Here is a 14,906-nt window from a genome sequence, read left to right as displayed (position 1 = left end):
GTAAATTTACCTGTATTTGTTAAACAAGACTTCTATGTAAATGTTCCGGACCATATGAGTATTTGGACCATACGCGTATGGTCATGACCATATGCGGATACTCGGACCATATGGAGTATAATACTCGTTTGGTTATTAATGGGCCAGACCATATGAGTATTTGAACCGTATAGGTATTTCTTTTAAAAATTATATTATAAAAGTTTCAATAATACAAAAAACTTTATCTAAAAAACAATTATGGTTACATGACAATGTACTATTTTCATAATTCAAATACTACGTGAAAAATAAATATTGATGCTATAGTTAGTTTTTATCGCTAGTAACATTCTATTCAATTGAATATCTCCCTTATTTAGTTGGATATAATCACTTTTTAAATATTTTCAAGATTTATAAAATGAATAGGATGAATAATCATCATCAGATTTCAGGAAATAAGCTTGATGCCTGAACATTTTAGGCTATAACTGATTACCTATGCGTTAGCTTATTGCCTAGGATTTAAGCTTAATTTCCCCTGCAACAGATGTGTCAAGAATGGCAAATCTTCATACATGCATGTTTTTTCCAACCCCTTGTATTGTCTTGTAGCTTTTGTTGAAGAAACGCCTCCAGTCTGAAATCACAATTCATCAAATACATGTTTGACATGAGGAAAATACCTTATAGAAATAAAAATAATATAAGTCTTGATTTTAATATGCTGCAACCTGGAATAACATTTCAATATCTGTTATTTGGTAAATAGGGGCATCAAAATATTTCCTATATCTGCCTCTTCAGTCACTTACAGATCCTGCACAAAGTTGCTTCACAGTCTATGGATTTTAAAAAGATCCCTCTAGAAACATTTTGTCATGATGTTCTTCCTAATCAAAATCAATGTAATGCGATAGTGAATAGTTAGTTGAACCTACAAATCTTATCAACCTATATGTTTAATCTAAGGTGCACAAAGACATTTCTTACAATCTGTAATTGATCTGCATGCAATGACTTGAAGAACAATTTAGATCTACCACCATTTAAAATAAACCTTATTGTCCCTTTGATGCCTTTTATAGCTGACAATGCGGTATGGGATGTTGAAGGTCGTACATTAACCTATAGTTGTTATTTTCTGTGTCACTTGGTCTCTTGTGAAAAGTTGTCCCATTGGCAATCATACCACATCTTATTTTTATATTCACCACTGTCCCATGTTAGGGGAGGGTTGGGCGCCCACTGGAATGTTAAACCTCGCCACATTCTGTATGTGCATGTCTCAAGTCAGGAGCCTGTTATTCAGTGGTTGTCATTTGTTGCTGTGTTACATTTTTGTTGTTCGTTTATTTTTTTGTACATTAATTAGGCCGTTGTTTTTCTCGTTTGAATTGTTCAACATTTGTCAGCATGTTTAAGATAACTAAATGACAACAACTGTTTACTTTCAGTTTGTGTTTATCGTGACTTTCGATGTAAAATCTAGAGACGTTCCGAAATCCTGCACTTATGTCAACTCGGCCAATATAGAATAACTCGGCCAATACAGCAAAAAATCTATATTGGCCGAGTTATTCTATATTGGCCTAGTTTACACATTATATTGCATAGGCAGTTTTCATCATATTAAGTCCAATAACAGTGTAGTTAATTAATAATTATATATATATATATATATAGGTTGATGTTTATACATAATTTAACCTATAGTGTACAATGTAACCTATGAGAATGCAACACGAGTATAACATGTATAAATCCCAATAACCGAAAATTATACCATAGCTATCTATGGTATAATTTTCACAATTATACCATAGTTTGTGAGAACAGCTCTGTTCCTGTTATGGTTTTCCGGTTTTATTTTTTTTTATGAAAAGCAGATGTCAATCATTTTTTGGTTGTAGCAAAATAAGGTTTATGACAACCATCACTACAAAAGTCAAAAAGTCTGAAAAGACCAGTTTTTGTCTGAATTTGCATGAATTTTTACTCGACATTCTTGATTTGTCTAAATAATTTTTAAAAAATCTTGACATTGGATGAATTTGTCTCATAAGGTTCTTAATTTTACTTGACAAGTGTCTTGACAGTATGAACATTGTCTTAAAATTTCTCGACACTTCCTGTATCAATTGATAAGAGTCTGGATTAGTCTCGACCAATTCTTGACTGTCTTAAATTTGTCTCGATCTGTCTTGACATATTCTTGACATTCTTAATAATGTCTCGATCTGTCTTGACACATTCTTGACATTCTTAATAATGTCTGAATATGTCTTGACATATTCTTGACATTCTAAATATTGTCTGAATATGTCTCTACACATTCTTGACAGTCTTAAATATGTCTTGACACTATCTCAACAGTATAAATTTCGCCTAAAAATGTGAACAGACTTATTCTGCACTGTTTGTGACATTCTTTTGCTGTTATATATTTATTATGGCTAAACTAAATTTTGAAGAATCAAGGATTAATTTTGTTTAGTAAGATACCCTTTTGGTGCAACTTAGTTGGAATACCCTGAATAATCCCCCATGTAGTTTAATTTTGATTTATTTTTATTAAACGTTTAATTAATTGTTTTCACTTGGAATATAAGTTGAAGTTGCTGACAAACAGCATTTAGATTTTTGCCATTCGCAAAGCTGCCAGTAAAATTTGCTTTACTAAAATAGGTGTCTTTAAGGCAGTTTTAAAATTTGACCATTCGTCTCTTTTGGACCCCAAAATTCATCTTTTGGGTTTGTGTGGCTGAAATAAGAGGGGGTGGGCTTTCGTGAAGGTCGAAGAATTAGTTCCCATCTTGATTCAAAAACTTTGTTCATTTTTTAGGACAACCAAAAAAACATTTTTTATTCCAATTTGAGTGTTGAATTTTATAAATTTTTAACAAAAATAAATATTTTGATAACTGACCTTCCGGAAAAGAAAAAAATGTTAAGATCTATATTATGCATGTCTGTTTGGGATCCATTTCATAAGACCAATGATTTCTATAGAAAATGCACCCATTATAAATACATTTTTTATTATTCCTGGGGTAGATAATACTTTTCTTTTAATCTTTGGGAAATATTCAATTTTCAATTCATTTTTTTCATCAAAATGATGATTTTCATTTTCGTCTATGAACAAACTTTTTAAATTGTAGTGGCATGGTCGGTCAAGTGATAAGTTGTATGGCTACAGGTAAAGCAGTAATTTCTATTTGACAGTTGCGTGTACTCTGGGGATGTGGAATACCTTAATTTAAAGTGGAACATCCTGTCCATGTGTAATACTTAATATATGTTCCAACAGATGACATTACACAATTTTTCTTCTGTTAAATGAATGATTTGTATATCATCATAATTTGCTATTAATATATAAACCACATTTTGGTACAATAATTTTTTACCATATAAACATTTAATATTATGAATGTAGAATAAAATATGTCTACAGTATGATTGGTTTTAATCATTTAATTTATAAGATCTAGGAATCAAAATTTGTAATTATTTAAAAACTCAATTTTAAATTGTTTTAAATCAACACATCCAAATTTAAATTATTTTAAACATTAGTTTAAACTCAGAACTGTCAAGTAAATTAAAGACACAATTCAAAATGTTAAGGATATGTCAAGCCATACTGAGAAAAAATAAGAATGTCGAGAACATGTTGAGAAATTTCAAGACAGTATTTAAATGTCGAGAATTTGTCAAGAAATTTTAAGACCATATTCAGAATGTCAAGAATGTGTCAAGTAATTTTCATACAAATTTGATATAAATGAGAATTCGTCAAGAAAAATTAAGACACAAGTCATACTTTTGGAGAATGTCGAGTAAAAGGTCATGCAAATCAAGACAAAAACTGGTCTTTTCAGACTTTTAGACTTTTGTAGTGCATAAAACTGAATGAAAAGGCAAAATTGAATACAAATAAGAAAAACATGACTTTCAAAGAAATTCACTAGATCTATTTTTAGAAATGATAGGACAAGATAAATTACCGTACTATGTTCAGATTCTCAAAATATGACGAAGCACTGTTAGCAAAATACCGTAATTGTCATACAAAATACATTCTTTTTCAGAATAGAGAAGCAGCAGACTTGCTATGCAGTATGGATATTGCTCATAGTTGAAGGCTGTATAGTGACCTATAGTTTCTATGCATTTTTGTCTCTGATATGTAGTTTTTCTCTTTGGCAAGCATACAAGATCTTTTTAATATTATTTTTTACGTTTAACTTAATACAAAATATCTGAGGATAACAACAGACTATACCATAATTATTTCTCAAGAACTAAACATATTACTTTTGCTATAATTGTATGTATCCTAATAACAGATTCATAAAAAGATTAAACAAAAGATTTATTGAGAATTACTTCACATCAACCTCCCTTAAAGTAAAGTTTTTTTTAAACTTTAATCAGAAAACAATATTCCGGAAATAGTAATTTAACTGTCACAAATCAGATAATCTCAGGATTCCACAACTGAAATTTAAAACTGAAACACACAAAAAACGGTATTTCCAGTATTTTTTACAACGCGTTTACCGACTACATTCTTACTTCCCAATGTTGAAGGTAACATTACAGTTGTTAAATCCTCCGAATGGTACGCAACTCTTACTCTGACTTTGAAGTTCAACAATATGGCACTTTTCGTTTTCCTTTCCGTCAGAAGAATTGTTCTCAGTTTTAATTTTAGATGATTTACAGTTTGGCTCCAAAACGTTTGATATGTCTCGTAGCTGATCATCAGAAGGCCTTTTGTATTTTCGAACACCCTGGACACTGCGGTGGCCAGTTCGCGACATTATAGTTTGCTCATCTATTCCTGACTGGAACATAGTAGTTGCACAGGTACGCTTCCCGCTATGATTAGTAAAGTTGCCAGAGAGTCCAGCTTTGATGCACATGGTTTTCATAAGGTTTTCAAGTTTGTTGATGCCAAGGTTTTGTTTGGAGAATCTCAATGAATCACGTAGTGGACGTTTATAGAACTTTGAATTTCCCTCCGGACTTATTTCAGAATGTCCAATGTAGAGCTCGTATAGCTTAAACAAATCCTTGTCACTGGTCGCATTTGTGTAATGATTAATGTTCTTGTTCTCAACATTTTTCTGCTTTAACCCACCTTTAAATGTTCTACTGTTTGTCTCTATGAACTGAATATACTTTCCTTTATCGTCAGTTCCTATATTAATCTGAGATGCATCCAAGCTATGGTGTTCATCTCTCCCACGCAACCCAAATAGTTTGCAATCATAAAAGAAGACACCATTTAAAAGAGCCGCTGACGAATCGTACCCAACAACTTCTTTTTTCCATAACATCATTTCCTGTTCTTGCTAATTAGGGTCCGCATGCTTTGTTGTCATACCATAGCCTAAAACGATCAAATTTAAATTCATATTATTATTCTTTTGAATAATTTTAAATTCTAAGGTAAAATAAAAAATGTGTTTAGAAAGGTACCAAATTGGCATCCCCATCCCAGCCTTTACACCGCATACGAAGTTGACCAAACAAAGGTCACAGGAACATAGTTATGCATAATAAACATAGTGACACGGACGGACGGACAGAATGGTTTCTGTATGTTTTTTCAAACCTTTTTGGAGGAGAATAATTGACAATATTTAATAAAAGATTTTAATTTTCAATGTTTTTTGTTTCTGGTAATCGGCTCAATACATAGAAAAGTGTTGACGAAAATTTACTGATTTTTCTATTTTTCTTTTTTCTTTATTATCAATTAAACCTTGAATAGTGAATATATAATGCGAAGGCATATATTATAGGACTAGTCTCAAATTAAAACGTGTATCATGGTTTATTTAAATTCTAGGAATAATCTTCGTGAAATTCATTTCATAAAATTAGTATATAATAAAAAAAAAAATAGAATAACACATATGGAGTTTGAAGAGCTGTCATTTGAAAAAAAATAACTCACCCTTTGCAGTTAAACTTTTCATCTGGGAATCAAGTACTCTTCTAAATCTTATAAATGTATCATCTCTCTCTTCCATTAAGTTCATGCTAATTCAAGCGTCTCTGATACTTCTCAATAGCCCGACGGATAAGAGATACAGTGATTTTGGTGGATAAAAGTCTCCATTTTTTTTCCGAACCTCTACTATGAATCTGGAAAACACTTTATTAACATCAACAACTGAAAACTCCTCAATTTCTGGAATTCCTTCCCCTCGGGATGTCTTATAATTTCTCCATGCGTTGAACACATTCTTTGCCCAGTTTGTACTCTTTTTGGTGTTTTTCGGGATATTCTCGGATATTAACCCATTCATATCATCCTCTGTTGTCAGGTTGCCGAATCTAGAATTTTCATCGTCTGTGGAGACTTCGGCATTGACAAAATTGTTTAAATCCGCTATCGCATCAATACGAAAGTCCCAATAACTAATATTATCAAGGTTAGGAATAGGCACATCAAAATTAATATCCAAAGTATCTTCTGTTTTGAAAAATTCTTTTTCTGCTTGGGCGGCAATCTGTGATGGACTGTTATTTTCATCATCATCGCCTAGAAATTGGTCTGTTCTTATATCTGCACATAATTGTGTCAGGCTTATATCTGTGTCAATGTCACACAACATATCAATTACGTCCAGATCTGTCATCATAATTTGATCAAAAACGTTGTCCATGTTATCGGAGGCCAAAATGAACGCTGCCATCACTGTCGAATTTTCTTTTCCAACTGATATTCGCGCCGTTTTTGAAGTCCGTGCGTTTTAGAAAAAATGGGCGGGTTTCATTTGTTAGGCACAACAAGGGGAAATTAAGCAGATTTTTATAAAAACAAAAGTAAAAGTAAAAAGTTATAATACGATGCAATATACTTTTTCAACAGTGAAAGCTGCGATTCGTCTCGTGGGGTTATTGCCGGGGGATTCACCAGAAACTATGGTATAATTTACGAAACACCATAAAACTATCCAAAAGATATGAAATATCTATAACGTACTCAGCCATGTATCACCATCACTGCTTCTGATCCGATGGATCAATCAATATGTTGTAGAGTTGACACTGGCGCAGACAAATTTTTTGTTCTTCCCTCGCCGGGATTCGAACCCATGCTACTAGGATATCGTGACACCAAATCGCCTGCACTTTAGCCGTCCCGCTAGACCACACGACCACCTGGGCTTCATAAAAATGAACTTGAGCGGTCGGTGGCCGGGTGTTACCTATCCACGTCAGTTTTAATCTAGCGTCGTACTACAGTACATGAAATATAAGGCATGGAGATGTTATTTTTACAAATCAGCTAAATTATCTATAGTAAAGAATCCTACAAATTAATGTAAGATACAGTCACAGAAAATAATTATATTTATAAGTACGTCTGAGCCAGTGACAGCTCTACACCATATTTATCCATCGGATCACCAGCAGTGATGGTGATAGCAGTGATGGTGATACATGGTTGTGTACATTATGTATATACAACTCGTCTGAACATCAACCCAACAATGTTAGATCTGTAAATTTTCTTTCGCAAATTTTTTGTTCTTCCAATATCTATACTATTAAACGAGAAGACCTCATTTTGTGTGTCGCTTCTCTTCCTTCCACAATAAATCAATCATCATGCCTCTGTGTCCTATAGGTAACATGCATAGTCGCATTTGTCATCCATTCTTATGATTATTCAGATTGAGTTATTTTGGGAGAAAAACGACAAAAAAAGAGTCCGTATATGATTCCGTCATTAGACTGACTTTTAGTCATAGATAAGACTTCCGGTTTAGAACATGCACAAATACAACCAATCGTTTGATAGATAACAAAAATGAAAAATAGATAAGCCAATCAGAGCGTTCTCCATATCGTGGTGTTTAGATCGCAAGAACCACAACTATTATACCTCCTTAAAGAGGACAATTTTTTTTTGCGTTTATCTACATGTAAACTACGATTATACTACTTTGATATATAGAGACTCTCTGTATTCTGTCTACTGTTGTTTTTTTTTAAATGTTTACTATTTAAGGGGTCATACCAGTTGCATTTATATCAAAATAAGTAAAACATGCGACACAAGCACTACCAATCGTAGAGCGTTCTCCATATCATGGTTTTTAGATCGTAAAAATCACAACTATTATACCTCCTAGAGAGGACAAATATTGTTCGGGTTTATCTACATGTAAACTACGATGATACTACTTTAATATATAGAGACTCTCTGTATTCTGTCAGACCATTTCTATGTTAGTATAGAAAGTCCCTGATTCTGTTTACTGTTTTCTTTGAAATGTTTACTATTTAAGGGGTCAAATCACTTGCATATATATTAAAATAAGTAAAACGTGCTCCACTTCATCTAAAACTACCTCGACCAAAATTGTTTACCTGAAGTGGGACAGACGGACGAGACGGACGGACGGACGACCGAACGCACGGATGCACAGACTAGAAAAAATAGTGCCCATAATTGGGGCATAAAAATTTATGGTTAAAAGGGAAAATAGTCATTTGGCAAAAATGAAAGTAGGGTAGAGATTAGAGGGAGGCAGGACCTTTTTCAGGGCGTCGGGATCGGGTGTATAAGCTCGGGATTAGGGGGTTGATCCTTACGGTATCAGGGAAAATATTTTTCGATTTCGGAATATGAATTTCTTTAAATTCTGCATCTCGGGATTTCATGGTTTTAAGCACGGGATTTCGGGATAAGAATCCCTCGACATCCCCTCAAATTAGCCTTAGTCGGTATAAGTCATTTATACATGATTCAAATTCTACAATTGGTATGTTAATACGGCTCTCAAAAAAGCACTGATTGATTGTCATAGAAGCATATTTTTTAGACTAATAATGGTCTATATATAAACAGTTACATTTATTTCATGTTTGAAACGGTGCAAATTTTTAATTTGATTTTACTTTTACCAAACGATGCAATGTAGCAAATAAGAAGAATAATTGTGGTCGTAGGCCAGAAGAAACACGAATATAATTGAATTTAACAGAAAGGAAACAAATATCGGACTTTGGAAAAAGGGAGATACCTTTTATGTAATTCTCCATACATAATATCTTTAACAAAAAATCATCCTACAACAGTTCACAAGCTTTATATGCCCGCGATTTCGCGGGTATGTTCTAGTATATATATATTCTGGAAATATAACTTCAAAATTATCAAAAATATATATGTTCCTCAATTCAAATGCATAGACATTATGATAAGACAAAATTAAATTAATTGATAATGGCAATTTATACAACAAGATATATAATCATAATAACATGATCTTTCAACGAATTTATGTGTTGTTTATGTTTTATTTTATAAGACTATAGAATGATAGATTGTATTAGAATATACATAAATAAAAAAATTATATAAAAGTGTTGTATGGATGCCTTCTCGATAACTTACTATAATGAAGTACATGTATAGGTAAAAAGTAATTTCTAAAATTATGTATTCATTTTTTGAAAGTATTTGTAAATGCAAAATAACCATTGGTCTACTGTCAAGCCTTATATTACCCATGTATAGATGGCTCATTTCTTTTTACAATATAAGATCCGATAGCCTATTACATAGTCGAGGTATGAAATTGTATACAGGAAATATTTAAGAATAAAACGTTTACATGTGTTGAAATATTTCGCATGATTTTTTTATATATATTTTACCTACATTTATCTATTCATAATAAGCATCAGCATTGGAGATGATCACCACGGATATATAGTTTTGTAAAAGTAGTGCACATCCAAATACACACTCACATGATTTAACTCAACACTTATAAACTTAATGTTATAAAAATAAAGATTTCAATTCTACTAAACGGCACATTTGTGTTTGTAGCAGATATCTTACATTTGTTTTAGGTTGAAAAATATTTACTATGGATACGTTTAGGTTGCTCCATATGTTGACGTACACATAGACGTACCGTTTGAGATCTGCATTAACATTTTATGTATCAACAAAATTATCCAAACAGATATACATCTTTTTTAATCCACTAACAACGGTACCACGAACATACAATGAATCCGCAGTGTGGAGATAAACATTGATATTGTGTATCAAACATGATAACTACATGTATATTTATTCCAGACTGAGATAAAAACAGCCTAATCATTACATATACTAAGCAACGCATTTACTTTATTTTGGCCATACTTTATTGAGGTGTACTTCATTGAGTATGTACATGTACTATTGCAAATTGTATACTAGAACATCTCAAACAATAAGGTATTGATATTTCTTGTCCGCTATAGTGTTCAATCAGCAATTTGTTCAAACCAGCTATAGATATAGGAAGATGTGGTATGAGTCTCGATGAGACAACTCTACATCCAAGTCACAATTTATAAAAGTAAGCCACTATAGGTCAAGGTACGGTATTCAACATGGAGCATAGGCTTACATCGAACAACAAGCTATAAAAAAGCCCCCACAAATTACTAGACAGTGTGAAACCAATTAAACGGGAAAGACAACGGTCTAATCTATATAGAAGAGTGACGAAAGATACTAGAGGGATAGGCAATCTCATCAATCAAAAAATGAACTGACAACGCCATGGATAAAAATGAAAAAGACAAACAGACAAACAATAGTACACATGACACACGAACTCCACCGAAAACTAGGGGTGACCTCAGGTGCTGTGGTAGGGTAAGCAGATCCTGCTCAATATGTGGCACCCGTCGTGTTGCTTATGTGATTACAAATCCGGTAAATAGTCTAATTCTGTAGGTCACATTCATGAAAAGGGATTGACATTACGACGTAAGGAACATATCCGATATAATTTGTGAAACGGTTATTCCATAACGGTTAACCAACTCATGATGGCGGCCGTAAAATTTACGAAGTGATGATTTCAACTTCACAATTTTGAACTCTTGGTTTAATAGGTTCCTTGTGAGCAGCAACCCTCTATCAAGAAAATCATGATAGGAAATGCAAGGAGGGGAATATCGTATCAATTGGGAACTATATGCACCTCATGCGGGTGCTGCTGGAATGTTGCTACTAAGAAATGGAAAGTTCACAATTGGAAAGGTGAATCGTCTCTTTTGTCGTAAAGTTTTGTTTTCAACCGGTCCTCATTGTCAATTTCTAGATGTAAGTCAAGATATGAGGCAGACTTAACTGTACCTGTTGTATCCTTCATCTCTAAGTCGATGGGATAGATGAGTTCAACATAGTCACCAAATTTTGAATTATTTATTGAAAGAACATCATCTATATAGCGGAAAGTAGAGTTAAAAGATATTGCTAACTTCTTATCTTTATTCCTAAGAAGTTCCTGTATGAAGTCAACTTCATAATAATAACGAAACAAGTCGACAAGAGAGGCACAATTTGTTTCCATTGGAATGCCGACAGTCTGTTGAGAAACGCGTCCTCCGAAAGTAACAAATATGTTGCCAATCAAGAAATCAAGCATCTTGATCATGTCAGTTTCAGAGATTTTTTTTATTTGTATCAGAGTGATCCTTTACAAAGTAGGGTTTCTCCCTCCCTAAAACAAGATAGTTGTATCAACGTTGGCCATTTTCTTTTTATGAAACAAAACAACACCAAATCTTTCAATTTGTCTTTTAGTTTGGAATGTGGAATATTTGTGTAAAAAAAAAGTGTAGAAAAGTCCAATGTTTTAGTACTATTGCAAGATGAAAGATAGACCCATTTAGTTTTCTAATTCTGATTTGTATCAACGACCTCACTGTCTTAATCCATTCGGAAAGAGTGTTTACGTCTTCCCTCTCGCGCTTAGCCCATTGCCTGGCATAATCCTCGACTAAATCCAGATAGAAAACGAGAACTGATAAACACGTATGAACTACATTAACACACGACAACCACTGCACATCAGATTCCTGACTTAATACAGTACTAAATACAGACTGAAGGAATATTTCAAAGATGAGTCAATTACACATAGATATCGTACTGGACAGGTGAGAGTCAGGATAAGATGCTATGCTATATGATTAAATCATTAACATTTAATTAGATCCAAAATATAATGAATTGCAACGTTACAATTATATTCAACATTTTAAATGTAAAACTATAATTAAATTATTTTTATTTTAGGAAATACACATCGGCAGCATTGCAGATGGGCTATCACAATATTAATGACCATAGTTTGTTTGATTAGTGTTGTTTATTTATTCAAATTATACGGTAAGTTTCTAAAAACCTTAAGACTTTTTTGTTCTTTGTTTGATCAGGTATATTTTTGGCCTCAAACATTTCTAACAAAATATCACTCGTTGACATGCGTATCTGTAACCATTTTATTATCTGGTCTTTGATTATGTCTATCAATCTTGTCACGTAAAAGTTTATTTAGTAAACAGTTTTTTCAGTGCAACATTAGTTGCCCTACGATTTTTGTTAATACATTTGATTTTATTTGTCATAACTTCGATTTGTTTTATAATCAAAACGTTTGTGGATGTGTTACCTGGTTTATACATTAATAAGGCCGTTAGTTTTTCTAGTTTGCATTGTTTTACCTTTGTTATTTCGGGGCCTTTATAGCTGTCTATGGGGTATGTACTTTGCTGATTGTTGTAGGCCAATTATAAAGAACAACTAAATGTAAAATTAACTTAATGTAATTGTGTTCCCTCCAGTTGCAAGTTATTTGAAGCATAACTGTCAAGTTTTGTCTCAGACAGAGCTATAGTTTCAGAGAAATTCACTATAATGTAAGGCCATATCCTACGGCGATTTCAGTCTAATTTCTTCGAAAAATCCTCTTTTCAGTGTATCATTATAAAATGCAGTGTTAACTAATATCTGATCATATACTCATGCTCTATGCATTCAAACAATTAAATAGAATACAAAAGACAACTTTAAGATGACAAACAATTTTATTCCACCTTTTACAGTTCATTTAAAGGTCTGTTTTGGTCTATTATGGTCCATTTGTCCTTCTTCCTTCTTTTTCATCAAAACTTGATATCTTTTGTCTAAAAAAGAAAACAAATGTGATTATTTTCCCAATAAATGGAATATGAAATGTTAAATCAATAATTAAAGTGTTAGCTGAAAGAACTGTCTCCATACATGTTGACAGTCTCCACGGAAGTTTCTATAAGCCCTTATGTGTTACTTGAGTTTTTGGTCTGTTCCCCTAGTGTGACAAATAACGGTTCCCTTTTAGTCAATCATTTATTGTTACTGGTATCATAGTCTTTTTATTTACTTATAACAGTATATTCTAATAGATTAACACAAAAAGTCAACTTTCTTGTATTTTACATTAGAAAATGGGGAGAAAGAGTAATAAAAAAATACCTCAAAATGTTTTTAAAAAGGGTTATGTCCCTTAGAAGCTGGTAAAAAAATTAAATTGGTAAAAATCATAAAGTTGAAGTATGTGAGACTGGATTTTGATGTGCATAAATCCAGGGCAAATAAGTGTTTAGATGATGTTTTGTCAGTGCAAAATTCAGACGGCACAATGGCAAATTGTAAACTTTTGCGGCCAAAACATAAAAAAAAAATGACATTAGTTGATACATACCTCAAAGCTGAAGTGTCATCTGCTGACCAATTCACATATAAGATTTTTCAAAAGAATGCTCTTCAGAACATGTTTAACACTGAAATGAAAATTCACATGTTGTATAAACAAAACTGTAAGGAAGATTTAAAATTTGACACAATAAACAGTATACAGCTTCGTCTGTCTACACATTTGACTTAGCAAACACCCGAAAACCCCCATTTCAAGGCAATTTTACCTCAAACGTGCTTTCTGTGTCTCAATCCATTCCGAATAGTCCATGTTTACAATGTATGAACTAGTTTAGTAATATTTTTTAAAAATTAAAGTACAATAAGAGCATGAGTGCACATGTAGTTTCCCTTAATAGGTGCAATACCTCCATTGATTTTCCCCTATTAGTCTTTGTTAAATTGGCATTTTTTTTTAAATGTACAGTATTTACCTTTATTTCAACCACAGAAACACTTTGCATGAATAAAGTTTAATCATTTCCAGCGCTACAGTTATAATGTCACACTACAATTCATTGCATATAAGAAAGTAACCATCACAGGAAGTAAACAACCCAAATTTTAAACTGTTATTTACTGGATACTAGCTTTGGTAACTATGTAACGTTAACTTCCCAAAATATGTTATAAGACCATCAAATAAAAAGGAATGATGCTTTCAGACATCCAACATACATGTTTATGATTCAGAACAATTTAAGTGCATTGAAATGCAGAGTTAATTTTCGTTAACTGTCAAATTCAAGGGAATATTTTTTTAGACCTACTTTCGTATACAACCGGTGTGACGTACCATGATTTGGTGGTATTACACCTAAAATTCATTTCTGTGTCAGGTGGTCTCTTGTGGAGAGTTGTACTATTGGCAATCATACCACATTTTTTTTTGTAGAAACGTATGAAGTTATAATTTGTGCACACTGGTTCTTTGAAACATATTTTTATTATGTATCTGGTATAAGGCTTAATCCAGGTTTCGATAACTTACCATCTCACACTGAATTATATGTTCAGCTCAATTCTACTTATGAAATACGCCATGTGCAACCAACTTCGAAATGTTCTTTTCTATTCCATTGGTATGTTTACGCTTGAAAAAGTATTTTACATGATACTATGTTATAAAGAAATTAACATGTGTAAATGAAGTCTCTTTGTTCATATGTGTTGGTTATATTAAATGTTGAATATATTCAAGTGCTAATAGTATTCAAAACTGTGTTATTTTGTGGCTAAATATGAAATCATCAACGTTGCTTTACTTATGCTTGTGTATATACAAACGCACAAATTATAGCATACAAAGTAACTTCGTTTATCACTAGTTTCAGATTGATATTACTTTTTTTAT

The 14,906-nt window shown here is 32.6% G+C and overlaps 2 protein-coding genes across 2 annotated transcripts in view; one reads left to right on the top strand and one right to left on the bottom strand.

Moving 5' to 3' along the window:
* Positions 1–14,906, top strand: part of LOC139526480 (uncharacterized) — a 63,102-nt gene that overhangs the window by 35,639 nt on the left and 12,557 nt on the right. The window contains exon 6 of the mRNA XM_071321631.1: positions 12,113–12,205. Within this exon, the coding sequence (XP_071177732.1) occupies positions 12,113–12,205 (93 nt within the window). The remainder of the gene's footprint in view (positions 1–12,112; positions 12,206–14,906) is intronic.
* LOC139526127 (uncharacterized) lies at positions 4,441–5,371 on the bottom strand. The gene has a single exon (XM_071321268.1). The coding sequence runs from the start codon at positions 5,334–5,336 to the stop codon at positions 4,563–4,565; it is 774 nt and encodes a 257-aa protein (XP_071177369.1). The 5' UTR covers positions 5,337–5,371; the 3' UTR covers positions 4,441–4,562.

The sequence above is a fragment of the Mytilus edulis genome, chromosome 6 (genome assembly GCF_963676685.1).
Source record: "Mytilus edulis chromosome 6, xbMytEdul2.2, whole genome shotgun sequence".
Taxonomy (NCBI): domain Eukaryota; kingdom Metazoa; phylum Mollusca; class Bivalvia; order Mytilida; family Mytilidae; genus Mytilus; species Mytilus edulis.
This window is presented reverse-complemented; position numbering and strand designations above follow the sequence as displayed.

Excerpts from the sequence above, each read along its gene's own strand:
- LOC139526127 (XM_071321268.1), bottom strand. The coding sequence starts at position 5,336 with ATGATGTTATGGAAAAAAGAAGTTGTTGGGTACGATTCGTCAGCGGCT.